This window comes from Balearica regulorum, chromosome 4 (genome assembly GCF_011004875.1).
Source record: "Balearica regulorum gibbericeps isolate bBalReg1 chromosome 4, bBalReg1.pri, whole genome shotgun sequence".
Taxonomy (NCBI): domain Eukaryota; kingdom Metazoa; phylum Chordata; class Aves; order Gruiformes; family Gruidae; genus Balearica; species Balearica regulorum.
The window spans coordinates 51286241-51309566 of record NC_046187.1 but is presented as its reverse complement, the minus strand read 5'-3'; the positions used below and the strand labels follow the sequence as shown (position 1 = coordinate 51309566).

General features: G+C 38.1%; 1 protein-coding gene across 3 annotated transcripts in view; it reads left to right on the top strand.

The window, feature by feature from the left end:
• The window catches only part of TRMT9B (tRNA methyltransferase 9B (putative)), a 123453-nt gene that overhangs the window by 88057 nt on the left and 12070 nt on the right, over window positions 1-23326 (top strand). Inside the window, exons 1-4 of one of the 3 annotated variants that reach the window (XR_012835359.1) lie at window positions 40-154; window positions 11907-12061; window positions 15061-15234; window positions 18106-19299. Coding sequence is in view for 2 of the 3 variants with exons in the window: in XM_075752100.1 (XP_075608215.1) it covers window positions 126-154; window positions 11907-12061; window positions 15061-15234; window positions 18106-19139 (1392 nt within the window). In the remaining variant the exon portion in view is untranslated. Of the gene's footprint in view, window positions 1-39; window positions 155-11906; window positions 12062-15060; window positions 15235-18105; window positions 20946-23326 lie in introns of those variants that run through there. The other 2 variants (XM_075752100.1, XM_075752101.1) reach the window with 2 other exon arrangements.

The window sequence follows — 23326 nt, the reverse complement described above, 5'->3', positions numbered from 1 at the left end:
TGGCCCCCGGCGGAGAGGCGCGGGGAGGGCGAAGCCCTCCCCGCGCCTCTCCGCCGGGGGCCACCCCCTCGGCACGGTACGGCCCGGCCCGGCCCGGCGCGGCCAAGCGCCGCCTCCGCGGCGGGATGCAGCCGCCGCCACCCCGCGGGTGCAGGTAAGGAGCGGGGCGGGGTAAGGGAGGGGGGGATGCGGGGGGGGGGGGGGGGGGGGGAGATGCGGAGAGCAGCCCCCCCCCCCCCCCCTTTTCGCCCCAGGTTGGCCATAGGGGAAAGGAAAAAAAAAAAAAAAAAAAAAGGAAGAGAAGGGTAAAAAAAAGCAAAAAAATCCAACCGCAAACCACCCCCCCAAAAAAAAAAGCGCCACTGAGATTTTTTTTTTTTGCTGTAGATTTTTGCAAATTGAGATGATCCGCTTAAAAACGCTGCCCGCCGAGCCGGGAGTCGCCCCTAGGGCGCTGACCCACCCCGGGACGGGAGGATTTTGAGATTTTTAACTAATTTTTTACCCAGCTCCCCCCCCCCCCCCCATTTTAACTGAATGGAGCCGCGGCTTGCAGATCTAGGAACTAGCAGGGATGCTGGCGCTGAATTTGGCGTAGCAGTTGGGGAGGGTAGTTTTTAAGAGACGTGGGGGGGAATTTGCAACAGAAATAGTAAGTTTCTCTATGGTCGCCTGATTAATTAAAAATGAAGTACACGCTGTGCATTGGCAAACAGTCCTAAGCAATGATCTGAAGCAATCCTAAGCCGTAATAGTTAATATATTTTTTTTCCCTTTCCTAGAAAATTCGAAATACCTAAGTATTGCCTTTGTAAATCCACATAGAGCCCTCAGCGTTGCAGAGTGTTCACTGCTTAATGAATGTTTGTAAAGGGATTTTCATTCCCACTGAATGTCAGTGGGAGCAGCCAGAGCTCAGGGAGTCAGGTCACCCACTCCTTTTCTTTTGCAAAGAAAGAAGCAGCAGAATTACTTCAGCAGCACCGCTGTGTTGATGTAGTGCACAGGATGACATTCCCTGCTGATATAGTTGTTCAGGTGAAGCATGCTTCTGGACTTTATGATTTTGAGCATGAAACTCAAGAAACAGATAAAACCATGCAGCAGTCTCTCCATAAGTGATAGAAAAGGTCCTCTCAGGACTTTTTAATGCCCCATAATGGACCCCTGGGAGGTTGGGTTTCATTTTTGTAATTTGTTTTCAGTCTAGTATATCAATATATTTATTGCAGTTATATATGCTATTTATAGAGCATGTCTTTGAACCGGTGCATTTTTGTTCACTGATTTCCTTCTCACATTGTGTGTTTGTAATGGGTTACATGCTGAGATATTTCAGTAGTGCTGCTATTGTTTAACTTACGGAGACATGCATTTTGAGTGAATTAGATACGTGTAGGTAACTGTGGCTGTGCATTTTAATATCGCCTCTGGCAAGGAGATCTTCAAAGGCAAAACATTTTCAGACATATATATATAATGCGAAACTGAACTTGGTGAGAAGAAAAAAATACAAGTGACTTCATAATTTTCTGCATTTTCTAAGGTAAAGCAATCATAAATCCACAATTGTAGTTATAAAGCAAATTCAGAGTTTGAAATCAGTCCTGCATCAAGGGATAAACACTTCCCGTGCAAACACTCAGATTTGCAGGTATTCCGCCATCCAATCTGGATGGATGAGCCAGAATATGGGATAGTACAAACAACATAAGGCTCTGTCCTGAAACAAGTTATGTGCAAATTAGTTATTATTAATAGGCTACCTGAGGTCAGTAAGATGACTTACAGTGCATAAAGTTAAGCAGATATCCATGTCTTTGCAGTACCGGGATCTACATGGGCAAGTTTATAGGTAATAATAGATATAGAATAATCCTGTGTGGCAGAAAACCATGGCTTGAGGACTGCATGTCTCTTTAATTTATAAAGATTAAAGAGATTGAAAAAATACTGTGGATTTTTATATGCTTATGAAGTAATTTTAAAATAATTTTAAACCCCCTTTTGTTTAAAAGTACTTAGCAGTAAAGACACTGGTTCTTCAAAAGTTATGTATGAACCTTTATAAATGGAGATAGAAATATCAGCTGAATTACTGGGAGAAAAAACCCCATCTAACTATTGAAAAATAAAGTAAATATTTGGGTCATAGCCAGGCTTTATTTGATTGACTAAAACTCATGTTGCCTGATTATTTTTTTTCCTCAGAAAAGTTTAAACATAGCACAGTTGGACCAAAGGCACTGTATGTTTTGGTTTGTGTTCTGCTGTTGAAAAACATTCCATTTTGAAGAAAACTTTACATTCAGATTGACATGGAATAATTTCAGAAAAATTAATTACTTGTGGACCAAAGTTCTTCTAAGAAAAGATTTCTATTGATGCTCCAGATACTGATTCTTGTAGGTATCAACTCTTGTTCCCCATCATACAATAATTTCTTGGAAAATATTCATTTTAAGACACAAAAAAGTTACATCTAAAAAGGCCACGGTATGAAAATATTTTCCAAATGGAGAACTTTAGTGGTGTTTATATGAAATTTCAGCTCACTCAGGGAGCTTTTTTTCTTTTCCATGCTGAATAGGAAAAATTGCTTTGTGTCAAGGCCTTTCTTTGCCTTAAAATAGAGGGCTTAGAAAGTTACGTAAAAAGGTATCGCTCGTACTACAAAGCATTTAAAAGGAAACAATATTTCAGTGAAACTCTGGAAATGAAGGATCTTTTCTAGGGATTTTGACTACAGGGACACTAAGCCTTCACACTGCTCAGTCTACTACAGCTACGACTGGAAGATCCTGTACCTGTGGCAGTGGCCAGACACTTCACAGAGGGTTGCACCTCGACCTTTTAGTAATGACATAATGCAATTTTTCTGTGTGTAAGTCTAACTCTGAATCCTGACAGGATTACTGTTGTATCTTCAGATGCCTTTGTCAGCTGCCTAAGCCCCAATTACTATTAGGTGGTACTTAAGATAAACTTTTGTCTTTGAGCCCTAACCTCAAAGACATACAAGACACCTTTTCTTTTTCTAGAAAGCAAATGCAAATACATTATTTCCTATAACTAACAATTACAAAAAAATAAAAGCCAATCAGTCAGATTTTTGAGTTTAGTAGGAATATAAAAAAATGTAATACTAATACTGTCTTGTTCTCATTCTGATGGTCATCTACTGAGCTTAACTTAATACCTAATACTGTCTGCCTCAAGACCTGTTCTTTTAAAACTGTATTTGGCGAGTATACTGAACACTGAATACATTTGTATATGAAGATTTTAAGATGAGAAATTTTATGTTCAGCTATAATAAACATGTGATAATCAAGAATAGTTTATAAAAGGTATCAAGAGAATCCACCTAGTAGTTCCCTAATTACTGTAGTTGATCGTGCAATATTTTATATTTAATCTTGGAATCAAAGGTAACCATTGGCAGCCTTAATTTGGAATCCTTTTTGATAATGTGCTGCTTTTCTCTCTGTCACTAAGATATTAAGTTTCAGCAAAAGGTGGATTTTCAAGTAAATGAATGTCTTAAGTCAGTTTGTAAATTGTTTTAATTGGGGAGGCTCTGTATATAGCACCAAGTACAACGTAAGTACCAACAGTGATGAGCTATGGGCAGGAAAACAAGGAGAATTATACTGCATAAATTAAAACTAATCCATCTGGAAATAGAACTTTAAATGTAAACCCAGAGTGTTAGGAAACAGAAGGAATTTAGAAAGCTATAATTCCAGAATTGTAGGATGACATTAAGGAATCAAATATTCCTGTGAATGTAGTTTGGCATGAAGATTGCCAACATATGGAGAGGATACAGAGAATGACCACAATACTTGTAAAAGACCACCTAGATTGATTCATCAGGGAGGATGAGAGGTACTAAATATTTAATGCTTGGTTAACTGCTGGTAAATAAGGAGAGAAGACAAGATAACTGTTTACAAGTATTTGAGAGATACAGTGACCAAGGAGGAAAAATAGCAACGCTTAGAGCTTATGAGTAGCATGGCCAGGGGTTTCGAGATACTGATGCAGGGCTCTTAGGAAACAAACCGGCTGAAAGTCAGGAGGAAATTAGTTTAATATCTACACTAATTTAGCTGTAGAAACAATCCCTGTGTTAAAGCATAATAAACACATTGTGAAGTAGTCTTTCAGCCTTTCATTTTTCTTTTCATACAGCAGGTCACTGAAATCTTGCTCATAACGTGAAAAATTGAAGTTTTGTACCTCATAGGCACAGAGAGTCACAAGGCTAGATGTTGGGCCATCATCTCCCTCCCCTGAAGCTGCATCGATTACACCAGTGTATTTCCTGACAGGTGCTTAACTAACTTAGGTTTTTAAGACCTCATTGACGGAGGCTCCATGACCTATCCAGTCCACAATCATTTCCAGTGCTTTTTCTGTCCTTCTTCTTGTTTTTAAAATGCCTCACAGGTATCTTCCTTGCTGTAGTTTAAGCCAATTATTTTTTTGTCTACCCTTTGTTTTGGAAAGCAGATTATTCCCTCCCACTTCTATGAGAAGATGGTCCTTTCTTCTTCCGGACAAACAATTTGAAGCAACCATCTTTGCCAGAGGTTTACTTGATTTCTCACCTTGCAGAGATTTGACATGATCTCTGATCATTGTTCTTTTCTGTAATATTCTCGCTTGTAATCTGACATAATACTCAAAACTGATACATCAGCAGTGCTGACTGTAGGAGAAGGACAATGTTATGTAACTTGCAAGCATCTGTCCTATTTCTGTGTGTGGGTCTTCATTTTTTTGCACCAGTATATTGCAAAAACCACCATAACACCATAGCATGTACGGTGTTACATCTGTGAAAAGTTGCAGCACCCAGATCCACTTCCATCGAACTGCTGCCAGTAATCCCATCCTTCCTCCTTCAGTCTTTATTTGTGCAGTTGGTTATTCTTATCTAAATGAAATGCTTTGCTTTTGTCTTTTTCAATCTATTAAACCACTTGAATTCTAATACCATCATCCAGTGCATTTGAACCCTTGTCACTTTGGTCCATCTGCAGATATAATGCTACTCTCTAACACATCATGCAAAGAAATCACTGAGGAGTATCGAAAACAGACTCCTGAACAGATTTGCTTAGGGTATCCTTCCAGTGTGATAGTGAATTGCTAATAACTCCACTCTAAATATTCTCTTCCAAATGGTACCAACATCTACTGCAATTTCATCTAAACCAACTGTCCCTAATTTTTTATGAGACTATCATGAGACCAGGGACTGTGCCTGTTGCCCACAGTTTCTCAAAACTAATTTCTTGTGGCTCTGAGACTGGCTAATCTACGGCCAGTGCCATCAGTTCCCTAAGTACTGTTTATTAGGCAAGTTGTTTGGAAAACCCTGAACTTATTTAAAAAGCCCTAACCCATTCTTTCCCTAAGTTCTTTTCCCTTTGCCGCTGATGTATTAGCTGCCTGGTGGCAATTAGCGTGAATAATGGAGAAGAAGGAGAAGGAAAACCTAAACACTTTGCTCTTCTCAGCACCACTTATTATTGGATTTTTCTTCCCACTTAGTAGACCAAAATTTTCCTAGTCCTCCTTTCTCTTCTAATGTTTGTGCAGAATGTTTCCGTACAGGATCTGAAGATGCACATTCCGTGCACATCTAGCACCAGGGATTTGTGAATGTGTGGGACTCCAGTAGGAAGAGACCCTCTTTGCTGGGAGCTGATTTATGAGCGTTGATGTGATAGTAGAGATGAACAGACACTTAAAGGGACTTTGCAACTTCTGCACAAGTATCCTCCTTCTTTCAGTGTTTTTTAATGGCAAAGAGTCCGTGTTTGTGCATTGTCATCTTAGCAGAATGTTACCCATCTACAGAATGGAGTTTATGTACTTAGTGAAATAAAGCTGTTTACAGTGCAACCTTTCAGCTACATAGGCTATGACCCTACATGCAAAACAGCAAGGGGAATATATGAAATGATTAACTGATCCAAAAATGTGCAGTGAATAGTACTAGTTTTTGTCCGGACTAGAAAATAAAGCTAACGAAATGAATGTGATGGTGAATGGCTGTAATTTTGAGTAATTAGAACCTGAACCATAAACTTATTTAGTCCAAGATCTTGAAAGAACAGCCTCAATGTTTTCAATCTTATATTAAGGCAAGGTTCTCTCTATTTTTAGTGAGAAAAAAATATAATGATAGTGATTTTATTTCAATCAATGAAATTACTTTAAAATGCTAAGTTCACGGGGAGCCTTTCAGCTAACAGCGATTCTTGTCAAACGTGTCTCAGCTCTTTGTTTTTCACTTCAGAACTTCCCAAATTTTACTGGAGGAAGAGTCCTGAATCAGGACTTCAGCTCAGTAAGGTTTTCAATATGCTGCATGGAGTTCCCTTTGCTCTGATTTTGGGCTGTGCATTTTCATGGGATTATAACTGTTCATGCATGGGTGAAATTAATTACCAGAGTTGTTAGCCTTATGTAAGCAAATCATACTGCATCCTCCTGCTAAACTTTCCTTGCCACTAGTTTAACTATTCATGGCAGGATTCCCATTATTTTGTTCCATTATCCTTTATTTACTAATAAAGCTGCTTTACGTAATGATTCATATCTGGAAGCAATTTAGTATGTCGTCATAGTCCAATTTGTTGCTTTCATTAATGAAATGAAAAAGGACTGTCAATCAGAATGGAGGTTGTTGCTATGATTTATAAATTCAGTCCTAAGGGTAAACAAATTTCTGATGAAGAAATCTTAGGTCTGTTTTTGAGAAGGGCTGTGATGAGGTTTTGCAGTTGGAGATGAATTGGATTTTGGATTTGCTTGGAAAAAACCCCCGTGGTTTATAGGTGACCATTAGGGCTGTACACTTAGCTTTCCATGGCTATTTATGTTTGAGTGAAAAGACTGGTACATCTGAAGTAAACTGGAAGTATTTCTCACTGTCTAGGTACTTCTCCCTGTCCTGTAGATGAGGGGAGAGAATGCAAATTGGAGTACCTCACTTTTACTTAGCTGTTAGTATCAGCTACAGCTGCACATGTTGTTGCTGGAGAGCAAGGTATTGTGTGACACAGACCTAGCCCTCGTGGTTGATACTATTCGATTTAAGGCCAGTGATTAATTAGGTTATTGCATCCATAGTTGGAGTTGTATGCGTAGCCAAGATTTATCTTTCTGTGGGAACATAGAGAGACACAACTGTGCTGAATTTCCTAGATCTTTGAAGCAGGAGTTCTTCTAATCCAAAATGGGATTGAGAATTCCCATCAGTGCATGAAGAGTGTAACGAAGGGGGACCCTCATTAATAAACCAAAATCTTGCATATCTGACTCTCAAACTGAGTTGAGTAAATTCGTGCTGCTCATCAAAGGGTTAGAGAAAATAGGCAGCTGCAAGAGAGAAGACAAAAGGAAAGCCTGTGGCTCAAATTAATCAAGAGCAATTGATTTGAAGTCAAATAGGAGCAGTGCAGGATTTGATGACTACCGTGAAAGTCACAGGGTGCTTCCAAGGGGCCATTGACAAAAAGTTTGGAACATGTTCCAGGTATTGTGACTGGCCTGGAAATAGAGGCGAGGGGGAGCTGAACATGAGTCAGGTCAAGACTTCACAGTATTGTACGTCAAATTAAAATAGTGGTGGTGACATAGCACATACTAAGGTAGAGAGAGTAAGATGTGAAAATCTTAGGTGGATGGGAGGGGGTAACTTGAGGTAGCTAAGGGGGGCTGCAAGGGATTCAGAAGAACTTTGGGTAGGCTGTGGTAGAGGCAGAGTTCTTGGACTGAACACTACCTCCTGCCCTTCAGTGTCAGGGCACCCCTTGCATCTGGGAGCCAGCAACTCTTTTGTTCACTTGAGGATAAGGTATTTAATATAGTTAGTCAAAATCACAAGTCAGACACTTAAAAAAAAATAAAAAATCTGAATAGACGAAAACCAACCCCACCCCCCCCCCCCCACAAAAAAAAATGCTGATTTTTTTAAAAATGTTGGAAACCGGGGTTATTAATTTCTGGTTGTTGTCATTTCAAGGTCACATAGTTAAATGTATTTATTAGTTCAGCAGTGATAGAAAATGTCAAAGCAACATGACTTTCCTTAAAGCAGTATCCTTGAAAAGTTAATTATCTAAAAGGTTGCAAAATGTTAATGGAAAAGGAAGAAATTAGATTACCTCAGGGTCAGGGAACCTTTAATGAGATATGTAGCTATGAAAATACATGATATCGTATATTTATACAATTCCTTTTACCTCCTGGAAAGCTGTCATATTTTAGTTTATTTTTTATTTTGCTTTTTTTTTTTAACAAAGAAGGAAAATGGCAATGCAAGAAAGAGTCAATGTACTGCAACCTATTTACTTTCAAACGGCTTTGCTCATAAACCACAGTTACATGTGATGGACTGGTGATCCATTTCCCCGCAAGCTCAGCAGAAATTACACTAGAACTTCCATCCAGTTTTCTCACTTCGTAGATCAGCCACAACAAGAGCCTGTTGTAGTCTCATGAACGAACCTCGATGACCAGGACGCACTGAAAGGAAAGTGAATCCTGCTCTTCATTTGTTATCCAAACGTGAGGACTGGGGACTTGTGGAGACTTGCTGCAGAGTGACTGAACAGCTGGGTGCCAATTTACTGCACGCTCCCCGCTCTGCACCAGGTCTCTGCGTGAGCCCTTTGACAGGAGCGTAAGCACCAGGAAAGAAGAATTGAGCACGGGGAAAGTGTGTCCGTAATTTCCACCTTCTGCTCTTCTTCTCCTCTTTGCTGGTCTTATTGGACAGCTTCCAGGTAACTTAAATGAGAAGTGGAGCAGATGCTGAAGCAGTGGGATTTCTGGACGACTTGGATTTTCGTTACTTCGTTTGCAAAATAGACTGCAATTATCCTGGAAGTTACAGTCCAGAAGTTGGATGAACTGAACATTTTCTACAATTCATGTGCCACAGAGACACTCTCTGGAACATTCAAGGCAAAGAAGTTGTTGGTTTTTTGTTTATAAAGAGAAATGGAGGTATTGACTTTGGCTTGTAAAATTACATAGTTCTAAGTTTCTGATGTTTTCAGTGACATTAGGCTTATGTGAAACTAGTACAGCTGCAGGTCCAGTCAGACTCTACGGGTTTCTTGCCTTTTGTAAATATTGAAATGAAGAGGTTTATTGCTAGGACATTTCCCTGCCGTGCTGCAAAGGAAAACCTGAGAGTGTTGTGGGTCTTGACTGGAAAGTCAAATTGGCAAGTCTGATTTCATCATGTGACTTAATTATCTACAAAATATAAACAATCAGCAGGAATGGAAATTGTAATGAAATGGTAAATGAAATAATTCGTATTTTAGTCTACTACTGTTATTCTAAGATTATAACCAAATTATTATCTAGACAATGTTTATTAAGTGTATCTAAAAATAATAGCCTCTAACACCGTGTTGTAATACATGGAAGTCTCTAGCATGCCCCGTAGAGCAGAAGGCTCAGCACCAGTCCCAATGAATGAGACAGGTAAAGAAAAAACGTAATGGTCTGGTGATTGAGTAGGAAACTAAGCCAAATTTCAGCCTACATTGGGATTCAATAAAGACAGTTTAGGAAAAGTATACTAGAACATTGTACCAGTGGGAAAATTCTTACCATCTTCTAAGTCAAGTCCATGCTGGCTTGTGTGTTTAGTTAAAATATTTAAATTAACCTTCAGTTCAGACAGCTACTTCTGCAGCTGGCATAAACTGGAATTTCTGTAGCATTTGGAGTTCAGTATGAATGACTGAAAACATTCTCCTTTTTTTCTTTTTTTCTTTTTTTCTTTTTTTAAGAACTGCAAAGATTGAACAAAGAGCTTCAAGTGGAAAGATAAAAACACTTGGAAACATTGAACCATGTAGTAACCAAACATGAAACATAAACTAGAACAAGGAGCATATCAGATGACAAAAGAAAATAAATGTTAGCCTTTGGAATCTCTACTTATAAATAGAGGATTTCTAGGCAGTTGAACAACAAAACAGAGTATGTTGTGAGGCAGAGAAGAAAGACAGCTGCAGACATGAAACACCCAATTTGTTTTATTTAAGGGTCAAATAATAAGAAGAGAATGGGCTTTTGACTCTAAGGAATAATTATTTGAAATTGCTGCAACTAACTCATCCTATTTGACAACATAACTTGAAATGGCATTTTGAGAAAAGTTCTGAGTGAGTAACTTCTGGTGCATGTAATATCATTTCAAGTCTGTGTTTCAACACTGTCTACTTCTGCTGTTCAGTCTGTTACAGTTTTCCGCTCTTCAAGATGACACTGAAAATGTGCCATTAGGAATTTACTATACCGTTACTGAAATATATATATGAATTGTGTGTGTGTATATATATATATTTTTTTTTTCAGCTGGTAAAAGGTGAGCTAATGCATCATAAAGGAAAAATGTGGGTCGTGCTAGAAGAAATGAAAGTAAGGATTGTGAAAACATTGAACAGAAATGTTTTGTATTCATAGATACTGCAGTCAGAATAGACTGACAATTGTAACAATTTGAGCCCATCTCTTGCATAGCAGACTACATAAAACCATAAGTGAAATGGATCGAATCTTACATACTATCCTTGTAAGCACTCACACACACTTAACTTGAAGGGTTTTTTTGTTTGGTTTTGTTTGAGGTTTTTTGTTTGTTTTTATTAACTCCTATTTTCTAAATTAAAAAGGTTGTGTTTGGAGGACAGGTGTTTTGAAGAGCTCGCATTATTTGTTATTATACGTAATATTTTATTTTAAATCTTTTCTCATAATTTGAATATTTCAACAGTAAAAGTGACAGAAACATTTTTTAATTATTATTTCAAAATGTATATTATTTGAAAATCAAGGGAAGCAAAAGAAGAACTTGTTGTGTTTAAAGTCTTTGCTTCTGACATTTTCAAATGCAGCCAAGGGAGTCACTTTTATAATTTCATTTTGATAGTATATTGCTTAGTTTCTTGGAATAAATTTGGAAACAGACTTTAATCTCTGCTGAGTACTCGGACAATTAAATAAGTTCTGTTTTAATAATGGGACGGAACATTTCCTGAACAAACAGGCAGTTTGAATTAGTTTGAAAAATGCCTTAACATTTTGAGATATAATCTCATCAGGCTCCATCAGATATTAAAGCCTGACCTGGTTGGTGCTTGAATGAGGGGAAATCTTAAGGAAGATGTAAGATTCTGTATAAAGGGATTCAATGTCTGCATCCACGTGGTGTTTTACATGAGCTTAGGAGTAATATTAACAGTCTAAGAAGAAACCACTTTAAATGAATTACTAAACTAAAATACTTTGCTAAGAAATGAAGATAACGGAGTGGGAGCAGGAAAATCATGAGTTTGTTGCTGAAAAATTACAACCAACTCATCACTTCTGGAGGGTAGATAAATCACAAATAATTTATGTGTGATTCAGGGGCTTTGGTTTCAGGGTCCAGGCTGTATTTCAAATAACATAGTAATAGTTTGCCTACCTACCCAACTTAGCAACAACTGGAAAGTCTATTTTTAACTTCCTGTTCTTAATCATTCTGCACTTCTGAATACAGGCTCCGTTTTGCACCAGATAAGCTTTTACTACATCGATGAACTTAGGAATGCGCATATTGTTGAATAGGCACACACAGTTATATAATGCTTGTCAGGCAAGATGATACATTCAATTTTTTTCTTGATTTTTGTGAAATAAAAGCAGATCCTTCAAGTAAAGGCCATTTTATAAATATGATGGCTGTTAGTTGGGTGTAATGATTCTATGAATGTAAACTTACAAGGTCCTGAATTATGCATGCCTGTAAAATGTAAAGTCTATGCTACAACAGTTCGTGTTTTGTTGTACATAATCTTTCTTCATTATGTTTTCAGGATGGAACATGAGGCTACCCAGCTAGAAAAGCAGCACGTGCATAGTGTGTATGAAAATACAGCTGCCTACTTTAGTGATCTGCAGAGCAAAGCATGGCCTCGTGTTCGAAACTTCCTGCTGGAACAAAAGCCTGGCAGTCTTGTTGCTGATATAGGTATGCCAGTCTTTAAGGTGGTGTGAAAGATTGTTTGTAAGCTTTATTGGTTTATGTTAATCACATGTACCCTTCTAGAGCAACTGTTCTTAAAACTCATTTAAATTTGTTTTAAAAATTGTTTTAAAATCATTTTTAAACCTGTATTAGATGCCATATACCACTTGTTTTATTTCTTTGACAGTGTATCAGGTAGTCAGTAAATAAATTTTTTGCCTTATTTTTATCGAGCTAAGCCTTAATCTACCAGTTTCCCCACAGGCTGAGTGGTCTGTCATTCCTCTGGAGCCCTTTTTAAAAAATGGTGTTAAAATAGCTCAATTATTTCATGTTTCAGTTTCTTTAGATCTCTCGATTTAAGTACTGCTGGTCTGCAATTTACTGCTTTTCATTTATTCTAAAATTCCTCCTATCAAGGCTTTATTTTAAGAGAAATCTTCTAATGTGATTGGTGTTAAAAAACCCAAAAAGTTATGATCTGAGATTCTCCCTATGATCCTGAATACGGACGCCAAAACCTCATTTTCCTGCTACGGTGTTTTCTTCCCCACGTATTCAGTTTATACCTTGATTTTCTGTTGCACCTGTAGACTTTTTAGGGATTTCCAGGTCCTGGTGTGTTTGCTTTGTTTGTGTTATGACTTCATTCCTATACAGCACATCACTGCAAACCAGATGCTCCTTTGCACCACTGGATTTTCCTCACTGGTTAGACTAATAAAATGCTTTTACACAGCAAAGTGTAATAAATGTACACAACAAATTATGCATCTGCCCTATCCTATAGGAGAAAAACACTATTTGAAGATGTTGTTGGTCATAATCAAAATATAGCATGTAGTTCTCCTGCTGCTGTTGAGCAGTACCCCCAAAATACTTGGTTGCTGTAATTTCAATACGTATCTTCTTTTATATATCTGCACCATTTTCACCAATAATCTCAGGAAACGTCCTATGGCATACACTCATTCAGCAGTCAACTTAACATGATACTTTGTCAGAGAAAATTTTTTGTCACCTCAATAGAAGGAATTTGAAGCTTATCTGAATTCTTTGAGGCTTTGCCAGCAGGTATCACAGTGGTTGCCGAAAGCTAAAGATCACTCTGTTACAGTTTCAGCTGAAATAATTTAAATGCATGTGATGCATCTGGAGAGAAGGTAGATGCTCACAGTTTCCAGTAGGAATATTCCCATCAAGGCACATGAGGTACCTCCTTCCATGAGGTTTAATAAGATCTACAGAAATCTGACTATTGTGCTTATTTTTGGTACGTATTTTGGGAGGAGGGTTGCCTAGTGGCACTAAAATTTAAAAACAAGATCTTCAATTGATAATTTCCTTTTCTGTCTAATACCACCTTTTATTAAAATATCATTGTGTCTAATTGCCTTTTTATTGTTCATTCATCAAGACAAATGACAATAGCATGGCCATTGTTAACAGCTTCATGAAGGAATCCACCCTCCTGAAGACTCATTTAAAAGTGAATCCCCTGCAAACAGAGATTTTTAGAGTACCGGGAGTGTTGTCACTATTTAGCTTTATTCCACAGAGGACCTTATACTTCCAAAAACTCACTGTGATTAAAAAGCATTCCACCAAAAGCCATGTATTAAGCAACGGAATTCTAAATTCATGTGCACTTGACTAAATGTGTTCCTTCTGCAAATACAGTAACCAATAATACTTTATACTAATTTTAAAATTTGCACTTTCTAACTAACATGCAGAGCTTCGTATTTTATTGCATATATTCCTTGAACTGCACTAACAATATTAATCTTTTCCATTTCTGTCAAGTGTTACTTCAAAGAATAGTGCGTGCTTTTTGCTTTAGAAATATGCTCTTTTTTTATCGCTGAAGTGTTGTGCTGTTCTCCAACAGTTCCTGTGCTGTCTCTCTAGATAATGGTGCATATTAACATCAACTAGAGCAGCAGCCCTGCAAGAAGCAGTGATGTTTCTAAAGATAACTCCAGGCCTTTAAATTGAATTACCAATACTGAGATGGTTCTCTTTGCCAAGCTGCTACCCCGTTGCTTGGCTGTCAACTTTCAGAAATTATTCTTCACTACTGACCCATAACTGCAGTGAATGTTTCCTAATCTAATTTTGAAAAGTGCCTGTTACGCATATGGTATTGAAGAACACTCTGAAAGATTTCAATTTAGTACAGCACAGTCCTTGAGAAGACATACTTTTAGGCAGAAGACATTCTGGAACAGTTCATTACATTTACATGCGTTATAATGCATTAGCACGAAGACAGAAAGAGGACGTGCCTGCGACATGCAGGAATTTTTATGATTCACGGTTATTTTCAAGTCTGTATCTGAAATGAAAATTGTCCTGACTCGTGTCAGTGACAGCTGTGGTTTAGGACTTCTTGGAGAGAAATGGGATGCACTGGAGAGGGACTGCGTGGGGTTTAGCAAAGACTGGGGAAGTACTTGGGAGAGAGATCTATCCCAGGTCGCTAAAAAGAACAGAACGTAGTTCCAGTAGAAAGCTGGATGGGTATTGAGGAAAAGGGTCGTAATGCTTACCCTGTTCTTACTCTTTCCTGGGCACCCATTTATACTCATTGTTGGAAACAGGACACCAGGCTATATAAAAGCTCAGTATGAAGCAGGATGGTTGGGGTTTTTGCTCTAAGAGATGCAATAGTGGCTGCAGAGGATCACTCCTTCCTCCTCCCACCTGCACTTACCCTTCTTCCCCAAAGAAATACACATAACCTGCTATTACACAGGGCTGTGTAATGAGCCTCTTTGTTGGTGATGTTGCTACTGTTACACTCCTAACGATGTGGACATGGAATTTCAAACAGCCCAAATGAAGCCTGCAGCAGGTAGGCTAGCAGGAGCAAGCTCTCATTTTGTTTTCCAGGAAAACAAAATTTCAGTTAGGAAAGCCTCGCCATTATTTTCACTGCTTTGGGAGGGATAGCAAGTGTTTGGAACACACAACTTCTGATCTAGTATTCTTTTCTTTAGGTTGCGGAACTGGAAAGTATCTCAGTGTCAACAGTCAGGTGTATAATGTCGGCTGTGATTACTGTGGACCATTGATAGAGATTGCAAGGAGGAAAGATGATGAAGTTCTGGTATGTGACAACCTTAACCTTCCCTTTAGGGACCAATGCTTCAATGCAGTCATTTCCATTGGAGGTAAGACAACAGACGTGCATTCTAGCCCACAGCAAACGCAGATTTTTTTGGATCCTTTTCTTTCCATGTGTCTTCATTTCAGTTAAATGTGTTCTGAAACGATTCCCTTAGAATCACAGCAGATATTACTGAAATTAATGTAGTAAACATGGAAAGAAAAAAAGAAATTAGTTCCATTGCACAGAGGCGCTGTTGACCAGGGAAATATGTGGATCATTTGTTTGTTTATATGTGGTCTTGTTCACCCTGTGGAGAAAAGATTTCCTTCCAGCATGCATTTTAAACAAGTAAAAGCTAATATAAACATGGCTGCTCACAGTTTAAACAGATTAGGTGGTCAAGATAAACTCTTGGTTCCTCCTTAGGATCTGTTTTGACCACCAAATGCATTGAAATGAAAACTTGCTTTCTCTATAGCAGAACTTGAATCATGTTAACTGTTATGAATACAAATTTTTCTTAGAATAGTCATGAAATAAGAACTTAGACCCATACAAGTGCCTGTTGTCTAAAATGAGTGAAGCATCTCAGCATCTTAACTCCTCTGACCTCTCTTTTTGAAAATATTACTCATAATTTGAGAAGTATAAACTGGAAAAGGGTAGATGAGGACAAGTTAGAGTACCCAGTTACAGTCTACATTTTTAGCTCTACTCTTGCTTGAGCTTCTTTCAGGCTATTTCACTGCAACAGCAAAAATATAAAGCATGATAATTATTATTGGTAGCAATCAACAAACTACTTGAACAATGATAGAAATGTATTTTAAAATGTATTTTCACATATGCAGGGTAAAAGAAAGGGTGTCTAGTATGTAACAGGTATCTGTATTACCTTGCTTTCATGTTGGCTGGTTAACCAGTGAGCTCTATCCACATTGCAGATCTTGTAGCATAATTTCAGTGCTATCAGATCAGTTGACTTTGAAGGACAGCATACCTATCTCATGTTTATACCAATTATAGGCCTGACAAGATTAAAAGTTCATGTAGTATTTCTGTACATTTAACAATAATGGATTTTAATCCCTCTTGAGTAGAGACATGGTATGCCTGTGTCCATCTAATTCTAAATAAAGTGTTTTTCGTCCCGTTCCAGAGAATAGCAAGTATTTATGTACATAGTTAAATACTCTTCTTGGCTTTGCTAGTATAATCTTGTTTATAGGATTTATATTTCTGCAGAACCACCGGAGTGATTATATAATTTTAACCATGACGAATGTGTAACTCATTTAATGAATTGCTTAGATAAAGCTTGCACAGATTCTGTTGGTGGATTGGCATTTCTTTCTGGTGAACTCAGATCACATGCTTGTACTGTGTCTGTCAGCTTTGACATTGTTTTGCAGGACGTTCTGTGGTGATATATGGCCTAACTCTGTATGACAGAAAATATGAGTTCCTTTCTCCCCATCTTGTTGAAGAAATTGAAATAGTATTTTATGGGTTTTTTTGCAAAGTTCAAGAAAATATTGGCAAGAGCCAGGAGTACCTGGGAATAAACACTGACCATATAGACTGGGGAACTCTTCTCTGAGTTTGCTATCTTGTGTTCTCAGCTGCTTGGAGGCCCTAGTTTATATCAACTGCCAGGAATGCTTTTCTTGGCTTGTGGTAAAAAAAGTTACTTTTTTTCCCCTTGGTAATTTAATCATTGTTTTGAATAAAGTCAGGGCCAGTTGGACACGCTTGTCATAACTGCAGTGTTGAAATAACACTATTTCTACAAGTAGAATTGGCTACTGTCAAATGGCACATATAAAGATAATCTAATTTTTCTGGAGGTATGGAGATGTCTTCAGCTAAGAACATATATGATTTTTATATGTTGTTATATGGGTAGATCGAATGTTTTGCATGTAGAAGTGGCTGGCTCCAAGTCCACTTGAAATGAATTATGGAATCAGTCCTCTGTACGTCATTGATTTGAATCAAATCTAGTACTGATGGCATATAGAACATGACCAACATGACCAATCTCAGTACAAGTTAGTGTTTTTGAGAGTTCAGAGAGCAAATAGCTGACTTTTAGTTATTCACTGTCTGATAAAATTGGTTCCTTCAGGTGAGTAGGGAGATATAAACAGTGTAGAAATCTTGAATCACAGCTTCATTTCACGTTGCCGTGGAATTTGAAAATGTGGAAATTACCCTGGAAAGACAATTCAAGTATAGTGATCAATAGCTTTATTTTTTACTTTGACTTTTTATGTTTTAGTAACATTATGTAATGTAACAAAAAAATCACCATTCTCAGACATGCAGATGTAGACTGAACTACTTTTTTTTTCTTTTTTTTTTTCCTCCAAAGTAAACATTGAATAAAGGCAATACCTTTCTACAAAATAAATGCAATGGAAAATATTTCTGTCTAAATTGTCTCACTAGCTCATTTGAAAGTGCACTGCTATAAAAATACAGATCATCTTTTTACTGATATTACTTTTTGCTGTATTTGTTACATGGTGAAAAGATTTTCTGCTTCCGGTAAGATAAGTCTGAAATGTGTCCCAAATCTAAAGTCAACCTTAATCTTATCTAATTCACCGAAAGGCCAGGCATCTAAGTGAAAGCTATGGTCTTTTATGGTCATGTAGAGAAACAGAAACCTCCAGCTTATATGCCTGACTTACTTTGACTCCTTATTTTGAAATGAAATAAATTTCTGTCTTTAGGATTTGCCTACTTTTCTCCATTTAATAGAAATGTAAGAGAGACCATTCTGGGGTAAACTTGCAGTGTTGCTGACTTGCAGTGAGAGATATTTGTGATATGGCAACTAAAATGATTCAACACGTAGAACGGGTTGAAGGCAAAAATGCTATGTCCTTACTAATATTCAAAACATAATGCCTTTCCTTTTTCACAGTGATCCATCATTTCTCAACTAAACAAAGGAGAATCAAAGCAATAAAGGAAATGGCAAGGGTATTGATACCCGGAGGGCAGATGATGATTTATGTTTGGGCTATGGAACAAAAGAATCGTCGCTTTGAGAAACAAGACGTGTTTGTTCCTTGGAACAAGGCCTTGTGCTCACGGCATTTTTCAGAATCGAATCAATCTGCAGATAAGGGTGAGTTTGTGCATGCTGTAAAAAGCCGAGATGTACACCCTGCACAGCTAGTCATCTCTGACTGCAGCTACCAAACCAATCTGCAGCCAGAAACTGATTCAAAACGTTCCCGAAATACGGACCATTGCTTATCCAGAGCCTGCTGCATGAAAATTTCTGAAGAAAACAGATTTTACAGTGCTCTAGGAAGGTCTTTCCGCTCATGGTTTTTCTCCAGATCACTTGATGAATCAGCCCTGAGAAAGCAAACTGACAAGATGAAACCTCTGAAGAATGAGGGAGAATGGGCAAACAGTACCGTACCCGTTCAGCACTCGCGACACTGCAGTTTGGATTTAGGTCACCATGGGGCACTGTTAAAAGAACAAAGTTTAGATGATGATGATGTGTTCGTGGAAAGCCTGCCTCTCAAAAACCCACAGTGGTCACCAGCCGCAGATGCACTGAAGGATTTAAGTTTAAATGGAGGACACCAAGCTGTAGCTCAGGACAAGAGTGAAGAAGCTTCATTTATAAACGGCCCAGTGGAAGACAGGGACTACAGCTGCGGTTGTAATAAAGATGGTGCTGGCAAATCTAATGCCAGCAAGTTTTTCAAAAGAACTTCAACAACTGACTCCACTGACTCCGCTTTGGATTCAGCAGTGTCTGTTGGGGACCAAACTGATGCCACGTTGGATACAAAAGCCTTCATGCGTTATTACCATGTTTTTCGGGAAGGGGAGCTGTGCTCCCTGGTAGAAGAGAATGTACCTGAGCTTCAGATACTTTCTTCCTGCTATGACCATGGAAACTGGTGCATTATTGTAGAGAAAAGAGGAACGTAGCTGTAAAGAGAACAAAGCAGAATTCGGTGACTGAGGATTTTAAGCTGCTCCTTGTGTTCCTGTGATTGTGCAGTGTGACATGGAATTTGAATCTCATGTAGTCGTGTGCCATTCGTTTCTGAGCTAGTAACTCTTGACCTATTTAACTATCTAATGAAAGGTCTGTATATAGGAACGTAAGTGGTAAACAATATTTATGTTTTGTTAAACTTTTATGAAGTAAAAACTGGAGAGTTTTATATTGCTTTTAGCAAATAATTGTGTTTTTAAATATACTTTTCTATTGAAAAATAAAACCTTTTTATAAGACAAGGATCAGGTCATCTTTTATGAGAAATATCCTCTCAGCAGCAAGTTTAGGCTTTGTTCTTCAAACACTGAAAATGTGTCACATTACTCCCTGTTCTTGAAGTCCTATAAATAGAAACATAGGCACATTTTAAAATGTACTTGACTGTATACTGCTAGAGTGCATGCTGCAGAACTGGGAGCAAGCATGGTCCCAGTGCTACGTAGTTTGGAGTAGAGTTGTTAATGGGCAAAAACTATGTACAAAACAAGCTCTGCATATCTGTCATTTGAGGTTTGTATTTGGGAGCAAATGACAGAACAAGTTTTGAACAAGCATTTTGGCCTTTTGTTTCAAAAAGAATCTAATTTGTGTCTCAGATGCAGGTTAAGTTTTATATGATATCTCTCACAAATACTTCATCTTAATTTCCTTTGCTGTGGTTTTTCATTGGTTATGTGTACATGAAAGTCAGAGGGATTTGTGAGAGTATCAGTATTATGTAAAGGTTAGAAAATATCAGATATTTGAGATAGAGAGATCTTTCTTATAAGCCTGGGAAGCTAAGATAAAATTAAAAAATTCCAGTGCATAGCTGGTCAGCTGTCATATTTGCTCTCCTCATTCACTGACAAGACAACATATATGAAATGGTGCGTTAAATAATGTGGATAAGAAGAGGGTACAAGTCCAGTTTGTATATAAAATACAAATTCCTGTCTTCCACAGTTTAAACAAATCTTCTGAGACCTAAATGATAATAGATTGCTTAAACAACTTTCCCATTTCCTGTAAGACATAAATTTTGCTGAACACAGTGCCTTGTCTTCATCCAATTGTACTAGATTGTAGCAGTTGCCCTCATGTAGTTCTTTACACCCAAATAATCTCACCCCTTTCAGTGGGAGGCTTATGATGTGAAGTTGTATGTGCTGTGGATAAAATCCACCTGGCTTCTGAAGATCATTAGTGAAACTGTAATTGGTACCAACCAAAACAGCACTGGATCAGGCTAATTGCCTCGTTAGAATGAAGTTACTCCTTTTTTTTTAGGCTTTATTTACAGTCAGTGGTTTTAGTGTAGGGCACATCTTCAGCTGGTGTGATTTCATGACCCTTAATGGAGCCGCACAGATTCACTCCAGAGATCAACCCTTTTGATGCAGCAGTTTTAGGGACTCACATAATTAAGATGCCTGCCCTATTAGTGATCAAGTAACTTTGAATACAAAGCAACAGGAGTGAAATACCAAACTTTTCCAGTCTATGCTGTGTGAGTAGATGGATTTTGGGTTGTTCAGTAGAAAGCCCTGATGGTGCTGAGTAATTTTAGCTGTGGCTGCCCAGGAGAATTACCACATGGTAATGCATTATAGATTTATCTATTGGAGTGATGCCTGTAGAACAATTGTTTTTGTCTTCCTTGTAGTTTGGGATCCTTGTACTTTATCCTTCCTGGGTCTGTACCACTTGCACTCTCCACTGCCTTTTGAAAACAGAAGTGTGGTCAGAGGACCGTGCATCTGAGACTTCTGAAATGTAATTCCCCTCTAAACATGATTTTCAATACAGCCTGGGGCTGTGGTTCTTCAGATGCTGTGTCCAAGCCTTACCTCAGAAAACTGTCAATATTCCCTGCATCGCTGGGTCCAGCTGCTCATGGCTGAGGAGTGGCTCCTGCTGCATCCTTAAGCTCTAGGTTTAGAAGCACAGTGCAAAAATGCCCGTGCTGGCTGGCATATTGCAGAGCCAGTGTGGATCGTGCTGAGCTCCACACTTCATCCACGACATGCTCATGTTGGACTGGTGAGGCCTGCCTAATTTGGTGGGAATTTCTGGCAGAGCTCAAGGATTTTAAAAGAAAACTCAGATGCTTCCAGATAAGATGTATCAGTGGATATTCAGCATCTCTGGAATTCAGGAAGGAGGTAATCATCCTATCTCTAATCTTGAAAGTTTGTCCCTACACTCCAGCATGCAGAAACTCTATTACACATATATAATTTTTTTTAATAAAATATTTTTAATAATGTAAACTGACAGCTGAGTTTAGTTAACTGGGAGGAGCATTATAATTTTGTCATCTGCACTTCTGCAATCTATCTATGGAGTATTCAGTGTGTAGTAAAGCAGGCTGATGAAATTTGGTGTAAACTAAGAGAGCAAAAGGCTTCCATTCTCTTTACAACAGAGACTTAACTATACTTGTAAGAGGCTGAATCTATGTTTCAGGCTGTAGTAAAAACTTCCTGCTCTATCAGCTGTATGAAAAAGAGCTGTCAGCTCAAAGCCACTGAGGTACTTTAAACTGGTTTTGTATTTGTAGACTTTCCATGCCTTGTTTGGTTTGAGATTCTTGCCTGGGGTTGCTTTTCACAATTATTTATTTCTGTATTGGATTTTCTCTTGTTTTGAGTTGATGCCATTAAGTTGCGTTACATACAAGTTTGGATTGTATTGTTATAAATTCCTGGGGGAAGGAAAAGGGAGGTTTGGTAAACTGCTTTCTTTTCAAATAGTCAGTCTTCCTCTGAGGACGTATAATCACCGTGTAACATAATTTTTATAGACTGGGGATCAGTCAGCTGAGGTCACGAATGTGAGGTCTGCAGAGCAAGCTCTTATTCCTGTATGCAGGCTCCCATCTATTTATGGAGGCTGCCTAGGTCTGTAACAGCCTTATCATTTCATAAGAAGCCAGATTACCTCACTCAGAGCATGGTGAATGTCTCTCTTGATTGGTTTCTCTTTTGATGAGGCCCATCTTAAGCAAAATGTAATTTCCAGAAGAATCCATGAGATTCCAGTCTGTAGTAGCTTACAGACATACTTAATGTGCTCAGAGAAATGTATATACCATTGAAAAGTCTATAGTAAATGAATGAATAAATAAAAAAAATCCAGTTGTCCCTGCATGCTAAAACTCTCAGCAATATCCAGGCTACAAGATCTGACTGTTACAAGGTAAAAGGCAAATGTGTTCTTGTATTTATTGTCTGACAAACGGGCAATACTCTGACCCCAGTTATGCCAGTAACAAACCTGCTTCCTCCTGCAGTAGGCTAGGATTGCTCCTAAGCTGCTCATCTAGCTTTAAGTGGCACATGGAGAAGTCTTGATTACATGAAAAAAATGTCCTGTTTTTTACAATTTAATTTACTAGTATCATTGTCAGTCTGAACTGGCTAAACAAAAGCTGCTACCTTATTACTCTTACAGACTATAATCCAAATGGACAATTGCAATAAAAAAAGATACAATTAAACAGACTTATTTTTGAAGGACTAATACAAGTGCAATCTTGCTAAGTGACATTTTGTCTTTTTTTTTTTTTTAAATACATGAAATATTTATATTAGAACTGCAGAAGTATTTTTGTTTGTTTGCTTGTTTGTACTAATGGTGACTAATTTACTTTCTTCCAAGCTTATGGTGTAGGAATTTTAAAAGCACAGGTGAGGAATGAAAGCTATAAATATTCTAGCAGATTTTTTTCTGGTACATATCTATATACAAGTTACTTACACGCACAGTTTAAATGCTGAGTGAAGAGCTGTGTATGTTCCACCAGCAGAATATTGTTAGTAAACTGCCTGGGCAGATTCTGAACAGAAATAATGGCTCTGATCCTGTGTCCTCTCTGCCGTGTCATGTCTCCGTCAGACTGTATTCATACTATTCTTGGGCTGTATTAGTATCGACATTGTGTTGAATTTACTGGTCTGCCCACTTTCTTGCTCAGCACTTTTACAGGATTTGTGGCAACTTTAATACTCCAGGAAAATGAAGTGTGTCACTGTTAAATATATACAATTGTATATCTCTTTTGTGAGTTCAGCATTTCTTATTCTTACAGTATATGAATTCTGGCAGCTACCGTTGATTTTATCTTCCAATC